Genomic DNA, 22,143 nt, shown 5'->3' on the forward strand with positions numbered 1-22,143 from the left:
TGTCTTGGTCTTTATAGGCTGGGTCCCTTGTATCAAAAATTGCAGGATTCTTGTGTAAAGTCGGATGAGTTCATTGTCGAGAGCATCCCTCAGTCTCTTGAAAGCCATCTTTCCTGGACTATGAACACAGCTGTACAATGTGCTTGCTAGATAAACATTGGGGTTGATTTACTAAAGGCAAATCCACTTTGCACTGTAAGTGCACTTGGAAGTAAAATTGCTGTAGATCCGAATGGGACATGCAAGGGCATGCTTGTCCTTGATTGGATGATAAAATCAGAAGAGCTTCCCCTCATTTCAGATCTTCTCAGATTTACATTGACTACACTTCAAAGTGCACTTGTAGTGCAGAGTGGATTTGCCTTTAGTAACTCAACCCCTATGTGCTTTGGGATGAGATTTTGAGCAGCAGGGATGGGCTGAGCCACAGGTACACAGCAGAAAATGGAACGGGAGTGGATTATAGGATTTAAAAAAATTCCCTCTGAATTTACAGCCAAAATCGCAAAGTTAAGACAAAGAAAGCACTCCCTTGTGACTTTTGTGCTTGCAACCTATGGATATTGTTGACCGAAATACGCAGAAAATTAGTGCAGGGACTTTTTTATTTATTTTTTCTTCTTCCTTTTCTTGTTGTTGCAACTTGTGTTAGAGCAATTAAGACGGCGCCCATTAAAATGAATGTGGCATGATGTCATATGACTTTCTTTATCACATGTCGCAGCAGGCCAAGGCTTACTGATATTGGGACTAGTAAATGGCTTCCTAACGTGCCTTCTGAACTCCTGTAAGAGGAGTGACGTCTGCCCCAAACGTGATATTTTTCACAGCTCCATCCTGTCCTCTTCTCAAGGACAGACCAGCCACTAAGACGAGTGCCCCCTAGTGGTGCAAGAGAGAGCTGTTGTTTTGAGCCCCATACATGCACAGCACTATCACTATGGCCACAGATGACCTCAGCAGTTACAATGCTTCCTGGAAAAAAAAAAATACAATATTAGGTATGATTGATAAAGGCAGAGGAGGGGATCTCCATCTTTGGACTAGCACCTGTAAAGGTATGCCTGGGCAGCCACCTCTGTTAGCTTAGGTTCTGGACTTTTTGTTATGCTCTTTGCTTATGATTAAGGCTTATTGCTAAAACACATAAGCCACTGTACTTTGTATACTCCACTTGATGCAATAAAGTGACTTTTTTTTGGAAGGGCAAGTTGCCCTATTCTTCCATGATGGTTTCTGGAGTATGAAAGAACAGGATCAATAAGGCACATGTGGGCTATTAAGCAAGGTCACTACAAAAAAGTTTACTCGGCAAGACAAGCAGGAATGCAGTTGCTATAGGTAACCAGCAACTAGTGCAAGGTACATTGCAGCCAGTCATGAAGCGGTGGTAGTTGGTGTAGGTGATGGATTCTCCGGTAGTGAGGGGGTTGGTGTTCTGGTTCCCTTCCTAACGGTCGGTTTCCCAAAGTAACTGGGACCAAACCTGTGGACAGTGTAATTTCTGAGCTCTATAAAACTGTCCCAATCATAATAATAATCATACGGACATATGTGGTTGTTTGTCAGTATAAGTTGAGATGAAATATGGACCCATACCTCCCCGCTGTCCCTCCTTTGTAACCAAATCCCTCTCTGCTCCTCAGCTGTCCCTATTTTTGGCCCAATGTACAAACCTCTATAAAAGTGAACTATTTAAAATAGAATTAGGTTTAACCATTTCCTGCAATAGGACATGCCCCTACATACTTGGGATTTAAGTGGTCATACCAGGATCCTGGTATCAGAATTTTCTGTGGTGATGCTTTTTTTTTTTTTTTTTGTAAAAGTGGCAAAGCGACTGTACAGATGCCCAATCGCTTTTACATGGAGTGGAAAGTATGCCCCCTCCTCCCGCCACTATCCACTGCCATTCTCAGAGACCCCAGGAATGCTGTGGGCGGTTGGGCCAGCTCACCATAGAGAAGGAGAATCATCCATTCTCTCCCATTTTCTCTACACTGTATGAAATTTGAAGCAATGAGGATTTAGTCACTTCTGGTTACGGTTGCGATGTTTGTCGCTGTTTCATGGGTGCGCACAATTTTAAGCCTTGAGATTTTGGGTATCTATTTGGAACTTCATCTTTTATAGTTTACAAAAAAATTGGGTGATATATTGCACTTGCGAGCCCTTAACTGCTTTAAGACCAGCCGCCATCATTATACTGGGGCAGGTTGGCTCTCCTGGGCGAATCGCCATAGGTGTACGTCGGCTGCTTTAAGAGCGATAGGGGGCACCTGCGTAATGCCGATGTTCGTGGTTGGGGGCCGCATAGTCCGCAGGCCATCCGCGATCGCTCCACAGAGAGCCAGAAAGGGGATCTTTGAATGTAAACACAGATTTCTGTTCTGACAGGGGAGGAGAGACAGATCTGCTGTTCCTAGTGGTTAGGAACAGTGATCTCTCTCCTCCTCCAGTCAGTCACATCCCCCCACAGTTAGAAACACCTCCCAGGGAACACATTTAACCCCTTGATTGCCCCCCCCCCCCCCCCAGTGTTAACACCTTTCCTGCCAGTGACATTTACAGAGTAATCAGTGCATTTTTATAGCTGTCTATATAGCTGTCATTGGTCCCAAAAATGTGTCAAAAGTGTCAGATTTGTCTGCCTCAATGTCGCACTCCCGCAAAAAAAAAAATAAGTAAATTAAAAAAATGCCATAAATCTATCCCCTATTTTGTAGACGCTATAACTTTTTTGCAAACCAATCAATATACGCTTATTGTTTTTTCTTTTTTCTTTTTTTTTTACCAAAAATATGTAGACGAATACATATTGGCCTAAACTGCTGAAGACATTTGTTTATTTATTTATTTATTTTTGGATATTTATTACAGCAAAAAGTAAAAAATATAGTTTTTTTTTTTCAAAATTGTCACTTTTTTTGTTTATAGTGCAAAAATAAACCGCAAAGGTGATCAAATGCCGCCAAAAGAAAGCTCTATTTGTGGGGAAAAAAAGGACGTCAATTTTGTTTGGGTGCAACGCCACATGACCTCGCAATTGTCAGTTAAAGTGACACAGTGCCGTATTGCAAAAAATTACCTGGTCATTAAGGGAGCAAATCCTTCCGGTCCAAATGAACTTTAATGTATTTTAGTGAACTTTTTAATTTCAGAAACTGTTGTGCTAATATAACGTGGCATAAAAAATTGGAACTACCAGTATTTATTTCTCTAGTGTCGGGGTTTTAACTAACCTTCAGATCTAAAATGTTTTTTTTTTTTTTAAATATGTGCAAAAAATAATAATGTAAAAATGGGTTTGGTAGCAAAAAGATTAACTTATAAAAGCCTTATTCCAGTTTGGCTACAATTACTGACATGTGCCAGAGTCTGGTATTTTTACTTTTAGAATCTGTCACTATGGCTGCTACAGATTCAAAAATAATTAAATTCAGTTTGCAGATAAGCAAACTGGTTGTAATTAAAGTGCAACTTCAGTTTTGTCCCTCTCCCATTTTTTCCCCCTGCTTACCATCTGCTGTCTTCTTCACGGTAAACATACTCGCCTAGCCAGCAGATCCAGCATTAAGCTGCTGGGATCCTCTTTTCTGTAGCTGATGTACGGGTTCGGTGCCACCATGTTGCCTGTGACAGCTGCCGTCTCTTCCAGGTGCAGGCACCACTAGGCCTGCCCCCTCCTCCTTAATTAATAGGATTGCACGTCATGCATCCCAGGAGGCACCGCGCCATTCACCTAAGTACTCCCATACTTCCTAAATTTCTGGCATTAGAATGAGGGACATCTATTAGAAAAAGTATGTAGGCATAGGACACACACTCCTGCCACGTCCCCCTTAAAGGAGAATTCTACAAAAAAAATGATTGGTTAAACCCACAAGTGCTTTTTTTTACCACTACCATTCCTTTATATTAGCTTTTGAAATTTACAAATTGGATGAAAGGTTTACAGACATCTCAAGTCTCCAGTGAGGTGCAGGAGACTGCCGCATTTCTGCGGCGGCTCCCGCACACCCGCAAGCCCCTCCCAATCCCCTGGGAATGATTGGTGCGGCGGGGAACAGCTGTGAAGGCTGACTCTATCCCCACACACATCTCTGCAAACAGCTTCCACTCCTAGCATACTTATCAACACTAAACAATCTGTCCTTGTAATTAGGGCTCCGGCTGGTGGCCATTTTGTGGTGGACCAAATTACATTGAATTTAATTGGAGAATTCTCAAACACTAGAGAAGAAACGTTCTTCTTGTGTTGAGTCTCCAGCTGGGTGCCACCATTTTCCTAAGAAAAACACCCTTACAGCATAGGACAAAATAAATATATACACATTGTTTGTTTATTTGTTGTGGTTTTTTTACTCTATTTCAGAGCATATATATATATATATATATATATATATATATGTAATCTACTTTGAAGTAAAAAAATGTAACAAGTGTATATGCTGACATCTCACCAAAGCCCCCCAAAAATATAAAAAAAATTCAAAAATTAAAAAAAATTTAAAAGTGTAAAAAATAAAATAAAACACTACTGACACCACTCTCCCCTGCCCTACCGACACTGTCCACTGCCGCAACCCCCTCCCCCCAAAAAGAGCCACCTCTCTGAAATTAGTTTTGCAGGTTGGGATGTCTGGGTTTAGCACTGGGAAGCACTTTTTAATAGATAAATAGTACATTTTATATACAACTATATAGATGAGACCAAAATGAGGGACAGTCCCTCGAAATCAGGGACAGTTAGGAGCTATGAACTCCAGAAGCTGATGCATGGGCCATAAAAATTAATCCGTCTTGGATCACCAGCTACCAAGCATCTGATGCTGATGTAACTGATTCATTTTTTTATGAATGTGAGATCCCTTCAAGACCTCCTATGCTGATGCTGAGTGATTATCCTATTCCTCCCCAAAGTTCATGTTGATAGCTTCTAAGAACATCTTTGGTTCTGGGCACCACCAACAGTGGCTAAGGCCCAATTTTTCTGCTTCTGCTTAACAGGGGCTTGTTCCTGCACTCAACAAGAGTATCTGTGAGGGGTTGCAGTGTTGTGGCACCACCTCCACTGCCTAAGTGTCACGTACCTGATGGTTGAGCTCACAGATGCAGGGAGCGGCTTCTCGTATTCCTCTGGCAAAGAACTTCTGGTAGAGCAGACAGATGTTCAGGAGCACAGAAGGGGCACAAGTGCCTGGCAGGTCACAAATGCAAGGGCTGGTCCAGACTCCGAGTAGCAGAGGTGGAACCAGATGCAGGCTGGAACCGGGATCAGCGGAGAGCAGGAACACCAGAACAGAGAGTAAGGTGTCTTGTAGATCAGGACACTAGCAGATCTTCAAGCGGGCCGGGTTGGACATTGGTAGGCAGGAACAGCACCAAGGCGGCAGGCAAAGCGTAGTCGGAGACAAGCCAGGTCATACACAGGCGGACTGGATAGGTACCAAGGCAGCAGGCAGAAGAATCGTCAAGACAAGCCAGGGTCGGTGGCAGGCAACAAGCCGGTTAACAAGTATCAGGTAACAAGTAAGGTATAGCAGAGGGGACTCTCAGGAACGCTGTAGACCGGACAGCAGGGAGGCAAGGTGACAGGTCCCTTTAAATAGCCCCTTTGGCGCCAAGATCAGTCATACAGCGCGTCATTAGCATGCACCCACGTGCGCCAGACAGTGTTAGCGTGCACCCGCGTGCGCCTGACAGCGTTAGCGTGCACCCGCATGCGTCCATATGCGCCCTCGCACACCCGCTTGCGCCCACCTGCGTTAACGTGCACTAGTGTGCACCTGTTGGCTCTTCTGCTGGGGATTCCGCAGGTAAGATTTCTGGGAACAGCCGGGTGATCAGAACGTCCTTGTTGACATTGCCCCCCCCCCCCCCCCAAGGGGCAGACTCCGGATGCCCAATTCAGCCATCTTAGTTGGGTGCGCTCTCTTGAAGGCCAGAATTAGTCTTTCAGTGTGAATGCTGGATTCTGGCTTTCCACTTCACCAGGTACTAACCCTGACCACGTCTCTTCCTGCAGTCCAGAATTGATTCCACCTCAAACTCAACTTCTCCATCAATCAGAATAGGTTCAGGCGGACCAGTGTTTCTGCCAACGAAGGGATCTGGGACAGTGGGTTTAAGTAGAGCCACATGGAAAACCGGGGGAATCCGGAATGACTCTGGCAGCTGTAGTTCATAGGTCACACTGTTGATCCTCCTCTTCACAGGAAAGGGACCCACGAACTTAGGACCCAATTTCCTGGAAGGACATGCCAACTTTAGGTTCAGAGTTGATAACCAAACTTGATCTCCAGGCTCCAAGTTAAGTTCCCCCCTCTTTTTCTTATCAAAGATTTCTTTATAGTTTTCCTGGGTCCTGGACATTGTTTCCTGGAGAAGCTTATTGTTGGCACTGAAAAAGGCTAAAGTCTCTTTAGCCGCAGGTACCGAGCATTTCGGAAAGGTTATTTGACAGGAACAAGGGATGAAATCCATAGTTTGCAAAGAATGGAGTTTGCTTGGTGGCAGAGTGGACCGAGTTATTTGTATGCAAACTCAGCGAGAGGTCGGAGCGGAACCCAATCATCCTGAGAGAAAGAAGAAAAAAATTGCAAGTACCGCTCCAATGTTTGGTTCATCCTCTCTGTCTGGCCATTAGTCTGCAGATGGTAGGCTGAGGAAAAGGAGAGATTAATCTCCAGGGAACCACATAACGCCCTCCAGAATTTTGAGGTAAGCTGCACCCCTCGATCGGAAACAATGTCTGCAGGGATCCCATGAAGTCTCACAATCTCTCTGATGAAGACTTTTGCCTCGTACACACGTATCAGACTATCCGGCGGACAAACCGCCGGACTGTCTGCCGGACTTTGCGAACAAGCTACCTGCCCACACACGGCACTTTTGCAGGGGACTAGTCCGCCGGACTATCTGCCGTACTTTTGAAATGAACACACGGAGGAAAGACTGTTCATTTTGAGCACGGCTCCAGGTAGCCAGGACCAGCGAAGGAGGCGTCGCTGGCCCCATCACCTGGTATGGACTTAAAGGGGAGTCCCCCCCAGGTCCATATAAGACCCTTATCCGAGCACGCTACCCAGCCGGCCAGGAAAGGGAGTGGGGACGAGCGAGCGTCCCCCCCTCCTGAGCCGTACCAGGCCGCGTGCCCTCAACATGGGGGGTGCCTTGGGGAAGGGGGGCCCCCCCACCCCAAAGCACCTTGTCCCCATGTTGATGAGGACAAGGGCCTCTTCCCGACAACCCTGGCCGTTGGTTGTCAAGGTCTGCAGGCGGGGGGCTTATCGGAATCCGTAAGCCCCCTTTAATAAGGGGGCCCCCATATCCCAGCCCCCCACCCTATGTGAATGAGTATGGGGTACAATGTACCCCTACCCATTCACCTGTGAAAAAAATTTAAAAAAAAACACAACACACAAGGGTTAAACTTCGGGGGTCTTCTCGCCGGACTCCTCCGCTATCTTCTGCTAGCTCTTTTACTAGCGGAGGAGCCCAGCTTTCTTCTTCGCCGCCGCCCTCTTCTTTCGACTTCGGGGGTCTTGCCCCCCTCTTCGGTTCTTCTGTCGCCGCTGTCTTCTGGCCTTCTTTTCTTCTCTTCTCTTCTTGAGCTGTTGCCCCGTCGCTGTCTCTGGTCACAATGAGAGGGACTCGGCGTGTGGCGACTTATATAGGGACATCACCAGATGATGTTCCTGCCCATTATGATGTCCCAGTCCCAGCATCCTCTAGCTGGAGAGCCATGTCAGAGCCCCTGCGTGGGCTTGGACATGGATGTCCAGTATTGTCACGTACCTGATGGTTGAGCCCATGGATGCAGGGAGTGGCTTCTCGTATTCCTCTGGCTCAAGAACTCCTGGTAGAGCAGACAGATGTTCAGGAGCACAGAAGGGGCACAAGTGCCTGGCAGGTCACAAATGCAAGGGCTGGTCTGGACTCCGAGTAGCAGACGGGGGGGAACCAGATGCAGGCTCGCAACTCGAGGAAACTGTTGGAAGTCTAGGCAATGGAGGGTACTGGACTGTGCCATATTTTCTTCACAAGGGGTTAATTGCCGGTCACTACCTGCCGCGTGAGCTGTGGGCGGAGTCAAGAAAAGCCTGCGAGTTACGTGACCAGAGGAGCCAGTAGAAGTCTTCTCTATCTACTTGCTGCACGAGGCCCCACGTATCTGTCGAGATGCTGAAGGGAAGAATTGATCTTTCACTAAAGAAAATGTTTTGAGTGCCAGGACCAACGTCTGTTATGGGACCCTCTCTGGGGGTACCACTACAAGTATCAGACTGTCTGGAACTCTGTTGACAGATACAGGGATTCGCCTGAGACTACAGGGGCATTTCATACTGTATACTACAGGAGATGTTGAGGCCTTGACAGGTGCGAGGGACTGGTCGCAAACCCCCGTCCATTTGTCCGATGTCTGCACTACGGGGAGTACCTGTTCGCACTGGAGCAGCCTACTGTGCCACCTCGTGCATATAGGATGAACTGGGCTACCGGCATCGCCACCGAGGAGACCGCTACATTTACTCCTGTGGTCGGGCCTACATCTTTAAAACCAACTGCTACAACCAGTGTTCCTGAGGGAGGTGGTACTGTTACTGCCATCAGAGGAACAACCGTGGACATCGTGGAAGCTGCTCCTTCCACCACTACTCATTTTCCTGAATCTACTCAAAAGAAAGTGGAATATGTGGAAGCTTCCTGCGGCTGCGGTCGAGGCCTACCTCAGAGACTGCCTGGACCGGATCCGGAGAACGTGATCGCTCCCGAGGAATCCACTACAGGAACGGGTGAGAACTCTGGGGAAAATGTACCTAGTGGGACTGCTTGCAGATATCTACTGGCAGAGGAGCTATGGGACTCTGAGATAGACTCTCTGTCGGACATATCTGGGGACGATGACTTGTTTGAAACCATGTCCCAAGAGATGCTGTGGGCAAGCGCTGACGATGTTGCTGCAATATGTAATGTGTCTAGTTGGCTAACTTTGAAATCAGGGAGTGCATCGCCTTGGTCGGGAATCCCGGCTACCATTAGTGAGACTTTTCCCAAAGATAATAGTTGTGTTTTGGGTCAAACAAATTACCTGTCTATGCCATGGTAAAAAGTTGTCTAGTTCATGTGTGCCTCCTGGATTGGGAAGCGCCTGATTCCGGCCTATACTTGCCCGATCACAGCCACTGTGATCGGGCAAGTATAGGCCGGACTTTTCTGGTAGAGGACCGAGTGCAAGGCTGATGTCTCTGGAGGAGCCTGGAAACTCAGTTGGAGGGCGCAACCTGGATCAATACCCATACAGTATTGTCAGGTCAGCTGAAAGAAACTGGTACTGTATGGTAGTTCTTTAAAACTCTCAAGATTTCTAAGTTCAATTGACAAGTCTGTGGCAGAGACTTTGTTAAGCATCTCATCGGTTGCTTGGTCAAGTGAGAGGGGCCTATCCGATGGTTGCTGGATCCAGTCCGTGGAGCTGTCTGTCCTCTGGATCTGACCAATACCTCTAACCCACAATTACTAGGTGCCTAAACTCCCCTTTTATCCTCTGACCCTTTATTGAAGGACTTTTGTGCTTTTCCTGAATAAAAGCTTAAAAAAAGCACTAAGTGTCGGATTCATCATCATTTGGGCAACTTTCCAACGGGACCCCTGTGACGGAGAGGCGAGCAGGTGAGGTAACGGTAAGCCCAAATAAAACCAGCAGCTCCTTCGGGGGTTAGTGCTACACATGTGCCACTTTACAGGCATACTATAGACACCCCCCAGGTACGATATTTAAAGGAATATTTCACTTTTATTTTTTCACTTTAAGCATTATTAAAATCACTGTTCCCGAAAAAACTGCAGGAAGTCAGTGTTTGTAGCTGCTGACTTTTAACCACTTAAGGACCAGTCTCATTTTGGAATTTAGGTGTTTACATGTTTAAAACTGTTTTTTTGCTAGAAAATTACTTAGAACCTCCAAACATTATATTTAGTTTTTTTTCTAATACCCTAGAGAATAAAATGGCGGTCATTACAATATTTTTTTCACATCATATTTGCGCAGTGGTATTATAAGCGCACTTTTTTTTTTTTTTAATTACATTTTTTGAATAAAAAAATAAGACAGCAGTAAAATTAGCCCAATTTTTTTTAGATTGTGAAAGATAATGTTACGCTGAGTAAATTGATACCCAACATGTCATGCTTCAAAATTGCGTCCGCTCATGGAATAGCGACAAATACCCATAAAAATCTCCATGGGCGACGTTTAAAAAATTCTACAGGTTGCATGTTTTGCATTACAGAGGAGGTCTAGGGCTAGAATTATTGCTCTCGCTTTACCGATCGTGGCGATACCTCACAAGTGTGGTTTGAACACTGTTTTCATATGCGGCCGCTACTCACGTATGCGTTCGCTTCTGCGCGCGAGCTTGGTGGGATAGGGAGCGTTTAAAAAATGTTTTTATTATTTTTATTTATTTTACCTTTTATTTTTACACTGTTTAAAAAAAAATTGCACTTTTATTCCTATTACAAGGAATGTAAACATCCCTTGTAATAGAAAAAAACATGGGAGGTGGCAGGTCCTCTTAAATATGAGATCTGGGGTCAAAATGTCCTCAGATCTCATATTTACACTAAAATGCAATAAAAAAAAAAAATTGTAACAAAATCGTTTAAAAAAATGTGTCCCTTTAAGAGCTGTGGGCGGAAGTGACGTTTTGGCGTCGCTTCTGCCCTGCAGTGATATGGAGACGGGTGGGGGCCATCTTCCCCTCACTTGTCTCTATACCTGACAGGAGACAGGATGCGATCGCCTCCGCCGCTGCCGACAGCTCTTGATCACGGCGGAAGGCACCAGATCGTGGCGGGAGGGGGGCCCTTCTCCCACCTCCAATAAAAGTGATCTTGCGGCGAATCCGCCGCAGGGACCACTTTAACTTGTAGAGGACCGCCCGCTGAAGAAGAGGATACCAGGGTTATGGCAGCTAGCTGCTGCCATAACAACAATATTCCTCTTCAAACAGCCTCCGTAAAACTGCGGCCGGCGGTCTGTAAGTGGTTAATAAGGACACTTACCTGTCCAGCGAGCCCGCAATGTTGGCCCCACGAGGTGATCCGTCCATTGGATCGGCTGCTGGCGCCTCCATCTTAACAAAGGGAAACAGGTAGTGGAGCCTTGCCCCTTCACTGCCTGTTTCCTACTGCGCATGCGCGAGTCGTACGGCACTTTGTGAATGGCCCCGTTGTTTTCTGGGACACACACATAGTTTTCTGGTTCCCAGAAGGCAACAGGGCCGCTCGTCGAAGAGGAGGAAGCGCTGTGGAATAGGAAGAGGCAGATTAGGAAGACTGCCTAGCAACAGTGGTTTCAGGTAAGTTAAAAAAAATATATATATATATATATTTTTTTATTTTTAAGAATATTAATGCCATTTTTTTTATTTTTTTAGGGTGGTCCTCTGCTTTAAGGCAGCTTACACGGTGGGCGGAGCCTAATGAGGAACTCTAAAAGACTAATTCCCCATCATTCCCTGTGATTGGCAGTGGGCGGATTTCAGAGCCTATTCAGTCCAATAGTAGTTTTGGGATCCGCCCACTGTCGACTACAGGCAAGGTGGACCTGATGGGGTTCTCGGCCGCATCACGTATTGGGTGGGCGGATCCTAATGAGGAACTCTGAGACGAGTTTCCCCACCAAGTCCGCTTTGTGATTGACAGCGGATGGCAGTGTGATCATTACCACTGCCCATACTAAAGATGGCCGCTCGGTTCCCATGTGTTCTGTGTACGTACAGCGTCATTGCCTTGGAAACCGGTCAGCGTCCTGCTCCTTCCTCGTAGGGTGGGCATACAAGCGAGGGAATACAGGCTTACCGCTCCACATGGCTGACGTTTTGGTGCTCAGAGCGATCCGGGGCAATGCCAGGAGTCTGAACCTGAACGGGAAGAGACTGCAGCGAGTGCCCCGGGCTGTGGGCAGCCTCACACAGCTGACGAACCTGCAGATGAAGAACAACCTGCTGTGCCAACTCCCGCCAGAGGTGGCAGCACTGAGCAATGTGAGTCTCAGGCATCCCTTCTATCATAGCCCCGTGTGATGGCCATAGAGTGGTTCATTGTGTGCCCTGTAGTGCTCAGTAGTGTCCTGCTGACCAGACCTTGTCTGGCACTTTTTGTTGACAAGTATCAGTATTGTTTGCTAGAAAATAATTTTTAACCTCCAAACATTGCTAAAAAAATATATATATATATAGAGAGAGAGGGAGACCCTTGGGAATAAAATGGAGATTGTTGCAATTTTTATGTCACGGTATTCGTGCAGCATGTTTCTCAAACACAATTTTTTGGGAAAAAATACACTTTTAATTTAAACGAAACAAAACAAAAAGCAAGATATACCCCATTTTTTTTGTAAAATATGAAATAAAATGTTATGCTGAGCAATTAGATACCTAACATGTCACGCTTTATAAATGCATAAGCTCGTAGAATGGTGACAAACAACGGTATGTAACCACTTCCTGCCCACCATATAACAAAATGACAGCTGCAAGGTGGTTAAGTTATCCCAATATGACGTCCCGTCAGGGTAAGGCGCTAGCACGTGTCCGCGGGGGACGTGCAGAGCCACGATCGGTGGTGTGTCAGTCTAACACACGCATCTCCGATCCTTGGTAAAGAGCCTCTGACGTGGGCTCTTTACCATGTGATCAGCTGTGTCCAATTACAGTGTAAACAGGAAGAGCCGTTTATCGTAGCGCAAAAAATAAAAACCCCAGTGGTGATCAAATACCAAACGAAAAGCTCTATTTGTGGGAAAAAATTCAAAAATTTAGTTTGGGTACAGGGTTGCATGACCGTGCAATTCTCATTTAAAATGCTTGGGGCTTCCCCTCCCTCCCCTTCTGAAAGTGATCCAGCGGCTCGTGAGCCACTCTGACTGCTTTAATGAGAAAGCCAGTCGCCTGCTGAGAGAAAAATACCAGGGGCATGGCTGATAGCTTCAGCCCTAACCCCACACATTTTAGTTGGCAAGTGGTTATAAAGTAATTTCTAGAAACACATCTTGATGATGTAATTAAAGTATAAGGGCATTTTTTTGTTGTTTTTTAGTGGAGGTGGATTAAAACCTGTCAGGGTTTTATTGCTGTTCACGCCCCTTTTAGGTCTTGTTGACTTTAGAGATTGGGTAGTGGTAAAACCTTGTGGTTGGGCGGTGGTTTTACCTCCCGCAGCCACTCCCCCTTATGCTACAAAGGCACGAGGGCGAGTGCTGAACGTGAGTCGTTCTACTGGATAAGATTTCTCTGCAACCACATGCAATGCACAGGACCAGAACACGTTAGTGTGGGGTTCAAGGGATTACAGCAGGTGGGGGAGGAGGGAGGCAATACTGCCTCACTGCCTGTCAAATTCTCCCCAAAGAGCGATTCAAAGGTGGATCACCCTTCAAAAAGCACTGCTAGTGTAAACGAGGCCTTAGCTCTCTAAGATATACTTTTATATATTATATTTTTCGGTTAAAATATGCTTTAATATGTATAGTACAACATTTTGCATAAGAGAGTTATAACCTTGATTTATTTTCACTTCCTGTCCCATAGCCAAAACAGGAAGTGTGAGGTAATGTCTCCAAAATGAGGAAATCCCCGATTGTCACCAGAACCAATGTCTTTACTGGAAGATTTCCCCTCTAATACTGTTCTGGTGACAATCCAAAATTTGATGAATTTGATGATAATAATAAACAGGACAACTAGAGATGATGAATCTCCCTAATGGGGGCCCAGACAGAAATAAAAAGCTGACAGGTGTTCTAATCCATCTCCACTCTATCCAGAGCTAAAAAAAAAATACCTTTAGTTATAGAGTAGGAGTCTCTAAACTTTCTAAACAATGGGTCAGTTGATTGTCTTTCAGACTTTAGGGGGGCAGACTGTGGGAGTAAACATCATCGCACTTGGTATTAGAGGAGGATTAGTGCCCGCTCGTTGGTATCAGTGGGAAGAATTATGCCCCATTGTTGGTGTCAGTGGGAAGAATAGTGCCCCGTTGGTGTCAATGGGAGGTATAGTGCCCCATAGTTGGTGTCAGCGGGAAGACTAGTGCCCCATTGTTGGTGTCAGTGGGAAGAATAGTGCCCCATTGTTGGTGTTGGTAGGAAGAATAGTGCCCCATTGTTGGTGTCTGTGGGAAGAATAGTGCACCATTGTTGGTGTCTGTGGGAGGAATAGTGCCCCATTGTTGGTGTCTGTGGGAGGAATAGTGCCCCATTGCTGGTGTCTGTGGGAGGAATAGTGCCTCATTGTTGGTATCAGTGGGACGAATAGTGCCCCATTGTTGGTATCAGTAGGACGAATAGTGCCCCATTGTTGGTGTCAGCGGGAAGAATAGTGCCCCATTGTTGGTGTCAGCAGGAAGACTAGTGCCCCATTATTGGTGTCAGTGGGAGGAATAGTCCCCCAAGGGCTGGATAAAGGCAAGCAAAGGACCTCAGTTTGGAGACCCGCTGCTATAGACTAATTATTCCTACAGGAAGAGATTGAACAGAAAATAGAAACCAATGATTTATGGAAGTGTGCATGGCCACCATTAGTCTGCTACAGTATTGGTGCATTGGGGTCCGTTCACAATGAATAATATTGAAAGGCCCTGAGAGGTCTGGCCTCTATGGGAGGATGGAGTATATCCCCATGACCAGGTTATTTTCTATCTTTTAGTGACTTTATAATGATAAAGAGCTTTCATATTTTTCCAAACCTGTACATGACAAAATATCTAGTGCACAATTCTCGCATCAATGATGTCACCTTGTTTGTGATTTGGATGTGTATATTATTATATTGTTAATAGAATTATTTCTTTTCAGCTGAATGTGTTAAACTTGGGGAATAACAACTTCACACAAGTCCCACAGGAGCTGAAGTATCTCCAGTCCCTGCAGACACTGCACTTGTTTGGTAATAAGATCACTCAAATTCCACCCGATGTATTTGGTAAGCATGAAAAGATAATGATCACTTACTGGCAGAGGTTTTAATCAATTATGTGCTTATATATATATATATATATATATATATATATATATATATATATATATATAAAACAGTATTACAGTAGAGATTAGGGGTGCAAAGGATCAAAAAACTCACGATCCTCGGATCAGAGTCATGAATCGGATAATTTTTCGGATCAGCAAATAAAAAAAAAAAGGACTCCCAACTGTAATATCCACAATCTCCCCCACTGCTGTAATATCCACGTCATCTCCCCCACTGTAATAGACATCTCCCCCATTCACTGTAATATCCACAGACATCTCCCGCACTGTATATCCACAGGCAGCCACCGCGTGTACCAAGATGGCCGCCGCTCCGGAGCTAGGCCGAAGCCACGGCCTTTCCTAAGGCCGAGCAAGCGGAGTGCTCCGTGGATTGCGTGGTGTGCCAATCCGAACAGGTTGACCCGTTCGGATCACGGATCGGTGATGATCCGTTACACCACTGGTAGAGATGTAGCACCAGTTCAAATGCGATTTTTTTTTTATTTTTTTTACTCTTTAATGTTGCAAAATTTTAAATCCCAACTGCAGGTACAAAAAAATAAAATACCTTTGCTTTTGGCTCTCCTCACACTGCATGGCTTAAATGCTTGTTAAAGTGGATGTAAACCCAATTCATGAAATTTGAGCTGGACACATATATCTGCAGTGTTTTTTTATCTCTCTTCAAAGCACTAAGTCCTGTGGCTTTCTCCTGCTCCGTTCTTCTGTTATCAGAATGATAACTTCTAACAAGTTCTCTGAAACACATAATAAAATCAGGCTGAATTTTGTGTGAGGATGTTGTAGATTAGCAGAAAGCTGTACTACTCACAGGACAGCTCTGAAAGTCTCTGCCTATGTGGAGGGGGGTGTGTGCCTTTCCTCCAGTCAGTGGCCTCACAGTGTAATAAAACACTGCTACTGCTGAATGAGGAAGTGAAAATTCAAACACAATGTGCACTTTCTAAGCAGTATATATAGCTGATGTACATGTACAACTTATGTAGGGAGAGTTGTTTCATCTCTGTGTATCATCTGAGGCTGTTCACTTCACTGGGTATATGTGAGGGTTTACATCCACTTTAAGTCTAGGTAGGTTGCAGAAAAGGCTGTATTACTTACCTGACTCCCCGCTCCTACAGGCTAGTCTGCCATAGCTCCTCCTGTAAGTTGTACCCCACCATACATACAATACAGGGTTACAGGATAGTTAGTATAGTAGTTAGAAGGGGGTGGGAGTTGTTTTAAGCTTAGTTAGTTGTAACCTGGGCTTCGACTTTATGAGAGCCCAACTGTGCACATCCATTCTTCCCTGCTCCTCCATTCATGGAAGCCAGTACTACAACTTCTATGAATAAAACGTGATCTATGAATGGAAGATGGGCGAATAATTGATAGCTCCTTATTAAAGTGGTTATAAACCCTTACACACCACTTTGACCTACAGGTAAGCCTAGATTAAGGCTTACCTGTAGGTCCAATAAATATCTCCTAAACCTACATGGTTTAGGAGATATTTGCCAAAAGACAGGTACCGCTGTCTACGGTGCATGCATCGAGTGGCGGCTCCCGTGCGCATGCGCGGGAGTGACATCATAGCGGCTTCGTCGAATGACAGCGCTGGAGCAGCGAGACCCACCATGAAGATGGAGGCTCCGTACACAAGGGGGCAGCGGTGACTTCGCTGGCTCCTGTGTCAGGTAAGTGACACATAATGGGCTACTATGTGATGCATAGTAGCCCATTATGCTTTACCTTTGCAGGGAATCAAAGAGGAAGTAAACCCATCAGGGTTTACTTCCTCTTTAAAGGCTTACCTGTAGGTACAATAAAAAAAAAAAAAAGTGCTTACTACCACATTACTCACCGCTGCACCAAAAGATTGGGACAGGGGATGGGCGAGCGTGGAAAGAGGAAGATTTCTACTAACAGAAGAAGAGTCCACACAAAGGACACAACCTACTGACTGTAAGTTATGTCTCTTGTGCTGATTTTTTATTTTTTTTGGCAACATTTAGGCTTTAATAACTCACAGACCGGAGCTTCTGGAAAAGTAGGGGCACTGGAGTGGGGAGTCATGTAAGTTATACAGCCCCTTCTGCAATCCCCTGGACTTGATGAGCAGTCAGCCCTTGCAGTGCGGAAGTTGGGCTTTAAACCAAGGCCTTGATAAAGGACAGGGGTACTCAAAACTGCTGTTCCTTGTGTAAGGTTTAATATTATGGACGATTGAAAAAAGAACTTGAAACTGGAGAACGGATGCACATATCTACTTCTTTATATAATCATTGGCAGTGAATTGGAGGTCACTAGATTTGTTTGCACAGATGTTACAATTAACAGCGGGTGTCTCACTGTCCCAGATTATAAAAATATATGTCAGTGGGTTTTTGTATTTTATATACAGTATACGGTAATGAAATTCCAGATGATTTTTTTTGTTTTTTGATATAAGAAGGAAGGGTCAGTCCTTGAGTCAGACCTTTTAGGAAAAAATCACAATGTTCTCTTGCAGAGCTCTGGAGATTGCTGCTATCAGTATCTCCCAGGTAGACAGTGTGTCCCCTACTGACCTGTGTGCTTTCTATTGGCGACCCCTGTGTAACTAGTGAGATAAGGGTTCCTTTTTATGCAGCCAGGGGGGTGGTAAAAACAGGTTAGGCGACGGTATTACTGCCCCCTGACAACCCCCCTAAGCATGCAGACACTCATGGGTGTACACATGCTGCGGCCATGTTGTGGCAAAAATTAAATGACAAAAAAAGAACAAGGAACAAATTCCCCTATCGTGGGGTTTTTAGGCAGCAAAAAAATAATAAATATAAGAAAATATTAAGTAAAAAAATTTATATATTTTTTTAATACATAAAAACGTATGGCACATTGGTTAAAAAATGAACTCCACTGGACAATTAATGAAAAATAATAAAGAACAACATAAATAAGAAATGGGTGTACATATACAGACAAAAATTTCACATGAACACTGTTATGCTATACAGACCATCCCTCTGAAGAAGACCCGTATTGTGGGTTGAAACGCGTATGTGCCATACGTTTTTATGTATTAATAAATATTCAAATTTTTTTACTTAATATTTTCTTATATTTATTATTTTTTTGCTGCCTAAAAACCCCACTGTAGGGGAATTTGTTCCTTGTTCTTTTTTTGTCGACTTTCAGGGGTGAGCAGCACTCTCCAACCTTTTTGGTAGTGTGTTCTTTTTTTTTTTTTTATTGTTATAAAATTAAATGACATGTTGCATTCAACAGGTGGTACCAAGGGCAAATATGACCCATTCAAGCGAATGGGACCATGCCACAACCACCTGCAACTAAGTGCAATTGGAGAAAAAATTGGAGAAATTACTGTGCTAAATCAAAATGTAACAAAAAATCTGCTAACACTGAAACAAGTCCAAACAAATGTGAAAAAAGCAAAGTGTAGCACTAAGTATAATGATATAACAGCAATAAACTGAAATAATAAATGTGTATAAGCATATAAAAAGTTTAGTGAACGTGCAAAAGTCCAATGTTCACTGTTCAGATAAACAAAAGAATCTACTTGAAAAATGTGTCCGTCTAGTACATAACTTGTGAATCCTCAATGGAATTGGTGGTGGTGCTGCGAACAATATGTGACTAGCTGTGAAGCTGTAGAAGTAAAGGAATCCTCTATAAAAAGAGTATGGATGGGTACTCTTACCGGATACGGTGGACCCACTTACCGGCGGTAGTGGGTCAATCAGGCTTGTGTAGGCCGAATGCCTCAGGGTTAAGAGTTGGCAGGAGGAAGGTAACTCCAAACGGGTTAGTTCCACTGCTCTTGAATGATGGTCCAACTGAAGTTCCTGGATTCAAATGGCTCTCAAAAAAGCATGGAACCTCCACCCGATAGCGGAGCCGTCTAGAGGTTGATGGTGTATAAGGTAGGCTCAATGGAACTGGGGTAAAGATAAGAAAAAATGGAGAGGCTCCATATGGTGCAGGTCAAAAACGGAAAGGTTTTATTTTAAAAGTACAATACATCATAGTAGATGAGTACAAAAAATACTGTTGATCACGAGTTATAAAAGTATAAAAAGCAATGTGGAGAGCAAGCGTAGCAATGCACATAGTTGTAGCTCTGTGGGTCAGTATTTTCAGGGAAAACAGGCTGTCAATTGCCTCTAAAAAGTTTTCCACTGCAAATCGCTTTTTAATGAGGCGGCATGGATTGCAGCGGGTATGAAAGGGCCCTGGAAGTGCTGTAAAGTACAGTAAGAGTCCATTCACACAGGGGCAACTTTAGATCCGACTTGAAGTCGTCCCAAGTTGCCTCAAGTCGTGCAACATGATAAAATCAATGTAAGTGAACGAGAGCCGTCTTAATGTACACTACTGAAGTCGCTCCAACTTCAGAAAAGGTTCCTGTACTACTTCAATCCGACTTCAAGGCAACTTGTACCCATTGATTTCAATGGAAGTTGCCTCCAAGTCTGATCCCCTGTCTTAACTGAAGCAACTTTCCAGGAAGTAAGAATTGTTTTCTAGGCAAACCCCTCCCTCCCACAGCGCTGATTATTATGTGATTGGCCACTGGCAAAGTCCCCTGTCCTGGAGGCAACTTCAAGTTGCCTTGTAAGTTGCCTCAAGTCGTGCTGTGATTCATACTCAAGTCGTGTCCAAGTTGCCTCCCAAAGTCTCGCTGGAAGTTGTGTTGCCCCTGTGTGAATGGACTCTACAGGAATAGGACCAACATATTATTCTTTTCCCAAGAGTCCAAACAACAATAGATTAATCCCTAATTGTACAGCAATGTGCGTAGACCTGCAAATCCCTAATTTATGTCCCTGTGGCCTCATGTGCATTCAGAGCCATTGGTAATATCACAAATACAGCCTAAATTATAGTGCTTTTTCCAACTTATAGAAGCAGTTGGAGCTTATTGTTCACATGAAAAAATGGTGCAGAGACCTTGGCTTCATTAAACTGAACTAAATCAACCAAAATCAATTTCCGTCTTAAATAATTAATATATACAAACATTTTAATACACAATTCATACAGAAAAACAAAATATTCATTGTTTTTACACCTGTCTTCTTGGCTCTCCATCACTTAATAAACCAGTGCTCGGCACAGAGGGCTCTTGTCTAGAATAATAGAATACAGCTCACTGACGTCATAAGATACTCTCTAGTTATAAAGAAGGTTCCTTGTCATTGGTAGTGCAGAACAGCTCACTGATTGTACACGATATTGGAACTTGGCTCATGGACACAATACTAACCACAGACACTAAATGACACGGAAGCAGATCTAACTGGTTAAATCTGCAAATGTACAATCTGTAAACTGTGCTGCAAATACTGTACTTGCTACTACAGATTAGGTGTCATAAGGTGAGTCTTTTGTTATGGCCTTGAGGTAAAGGGACATTCAGGGCTTGTACAGTGAGGGAAAAAAGTATTTAATCCCCCGCTGATTTTGTATGTTTACCCACTGACAAAAAATAATGGTCAGTCTATCATTTTAATGGTAGGTTTATTTAAAAAGTAATAAACAGAATAACAACAAAAATATCCAAAAAACGCATTTCAAAAAAGTTATAAATTGATTTGCATTTTAATGAGTGAAATAAGTATTTGATTCTATATCAATCAGCAAGGTTTCTGGCTCCCAGGTGTCTTCTATATGGGTAATGAGCTGAGATTAGGAGCACTCTTAATCTCAGCTTGTTGCCTGCATAAAAGACACCTGTCCACAGAAGTAATCAATCAGATTCCAATCGCTCCACGATGGCCAAGACCAAAGAGCTGTCCAAGGATGTCAGGGACAAGATTGTAGACCTACAAAAGGCTGGAATGGACTACAAGACCATCACCAAGCAGCTTTGTGAGAGGGTGACAACAAAATGAAAGAAACACAAAATAACTGTCAATCTCCCTCAGTCTGGGGCACCATGCAAGATCTCAACTCGTGGAGTTTCAATGATCATGAGAATGGTGAGGAATCAGCCCAGAACTACACGGGAGAATCTTGTGAATGATCTTAAGGCAGCTGGGACCATAGTCATCAAGAAAACAATTGGTAACACACTACTCCGTGAAGGACTGAAATCCTGCAGCGCCGGCAAGGTGCCCCTACTCAAGAAAGCACATGTACAGGCCCGCCTGAAGTTAGCTAATGAACATCTGAATGATTCAGAGGAGAACTGGGTCAAAGTGTTGTGGTCAGAAGAGGCCAAAATCAAGCTCTTTGGTATCAACTCAACTCGTCGTGTTTGGAGGAGGAGGAATGCTGCCTATGACCCCAAGAACACCATCCCCACTGTCAGACATGGAGGTGGAAACATTATGCCTTGGGGTGTTTTTCTGATAAGGGGGCAGGACAACTTCACTGCATCTAAGAGACGATGGACAGGGTCATGTACCGTCAAATCTTCCCTCAGCCAGGGCATCGAAATTGGGTCGTGGATGGGTATTCAAGCATGACAATGGCCCAAAACACACAGCCAAGGCAACAAATGAGTGTCTTAAAGGGGTTGTAAAGGTAAATGTTTTTTCACCTTAATGCATTCTATCTGCTGGAAGTTGAACTTTCACCCCAGACTCAAGTCTTTTGCAGACTCTAACAGGCCTTCTTCTAAGATTGCCCTGTATTTGGCTCCATCAATCTTCCCCTTTAGCTCTGACCAGCTTTACTGTCCCTGCTGAAGAAAAAGCATCCCAACAACATGATGCTGCCACCGCCATGTTTCACTGTGGGGATGGTGTGTTCAGGGTGATGTGCAGTGTTAGTTTTCTGTAAAAGTGGGTACTCCTGCGCTAAAATGAAATTGTGAATCAAAAATAAAGACAAAACAAGTGCTGCATACACCGTATGGACCAAACTCGCGTCCAAAAAATATATAAAAGAGAGGAAGGGGTGGTGTTGCGCTCTTATTTGAAATATTTAGTGTGATATTAGAGAAACTGCTGTGATTGACCACCTAATATATATCACAGAAGTACGTAAAGTGCAAAGCAAATTGAATAATTAAAAGGAGAAAAAACAAACTAGCATAATCATAACAATAGTGCAAAAAATGAATATATGAAGCAATTATTAGGTGATATTGC

General features: G+C 44.2%; 1 protein-coding gene across 1 annotated transcript in view; it reads left to right on the forward strand.

Moving 5' to 3' along the window:
- The first annotated feature begins 11,710 nt into the window (after positions 1–11,710).
- The window catches only part of LRRC69 (leucine rich repeat containing 69), a 56,267-nt gene continuing 45,834 nt past the window's right edge, over positions 11,711–22,143 (forward strand). The window contains exons 1-2 of the mRNA XM_077493011.1: positions 11,711–12,053; positions 14,864–14,990. Of these exons, the coding sequence (XP_077349137.1) occupies positions 11,769–12,053; positions 14,864–14,990 (412 nt within the window). The 5' untranslated portion in view covers positions 11,711–11,768. The remainder of the gene's footprint in view (positions 12,054–14,863; positions 14,991–22,143) is intronic.

This window comes from Lithobates pipiens, unplaced genomic scaffold, assembly GCF_037356315.1.
Source record: "Lithobates pipiens isolate NorthernLeopardFrog02 unplaced genomic scaffold, aLitPip1_a1.2 Scaffold_19, whole genome shotgun sequence".
Lineage (NCBI taxonomy): Eukaryota > Metazoa > Chordata > Amphibia > Anura > Ranidae > Lithobates > Lithobates pipiens.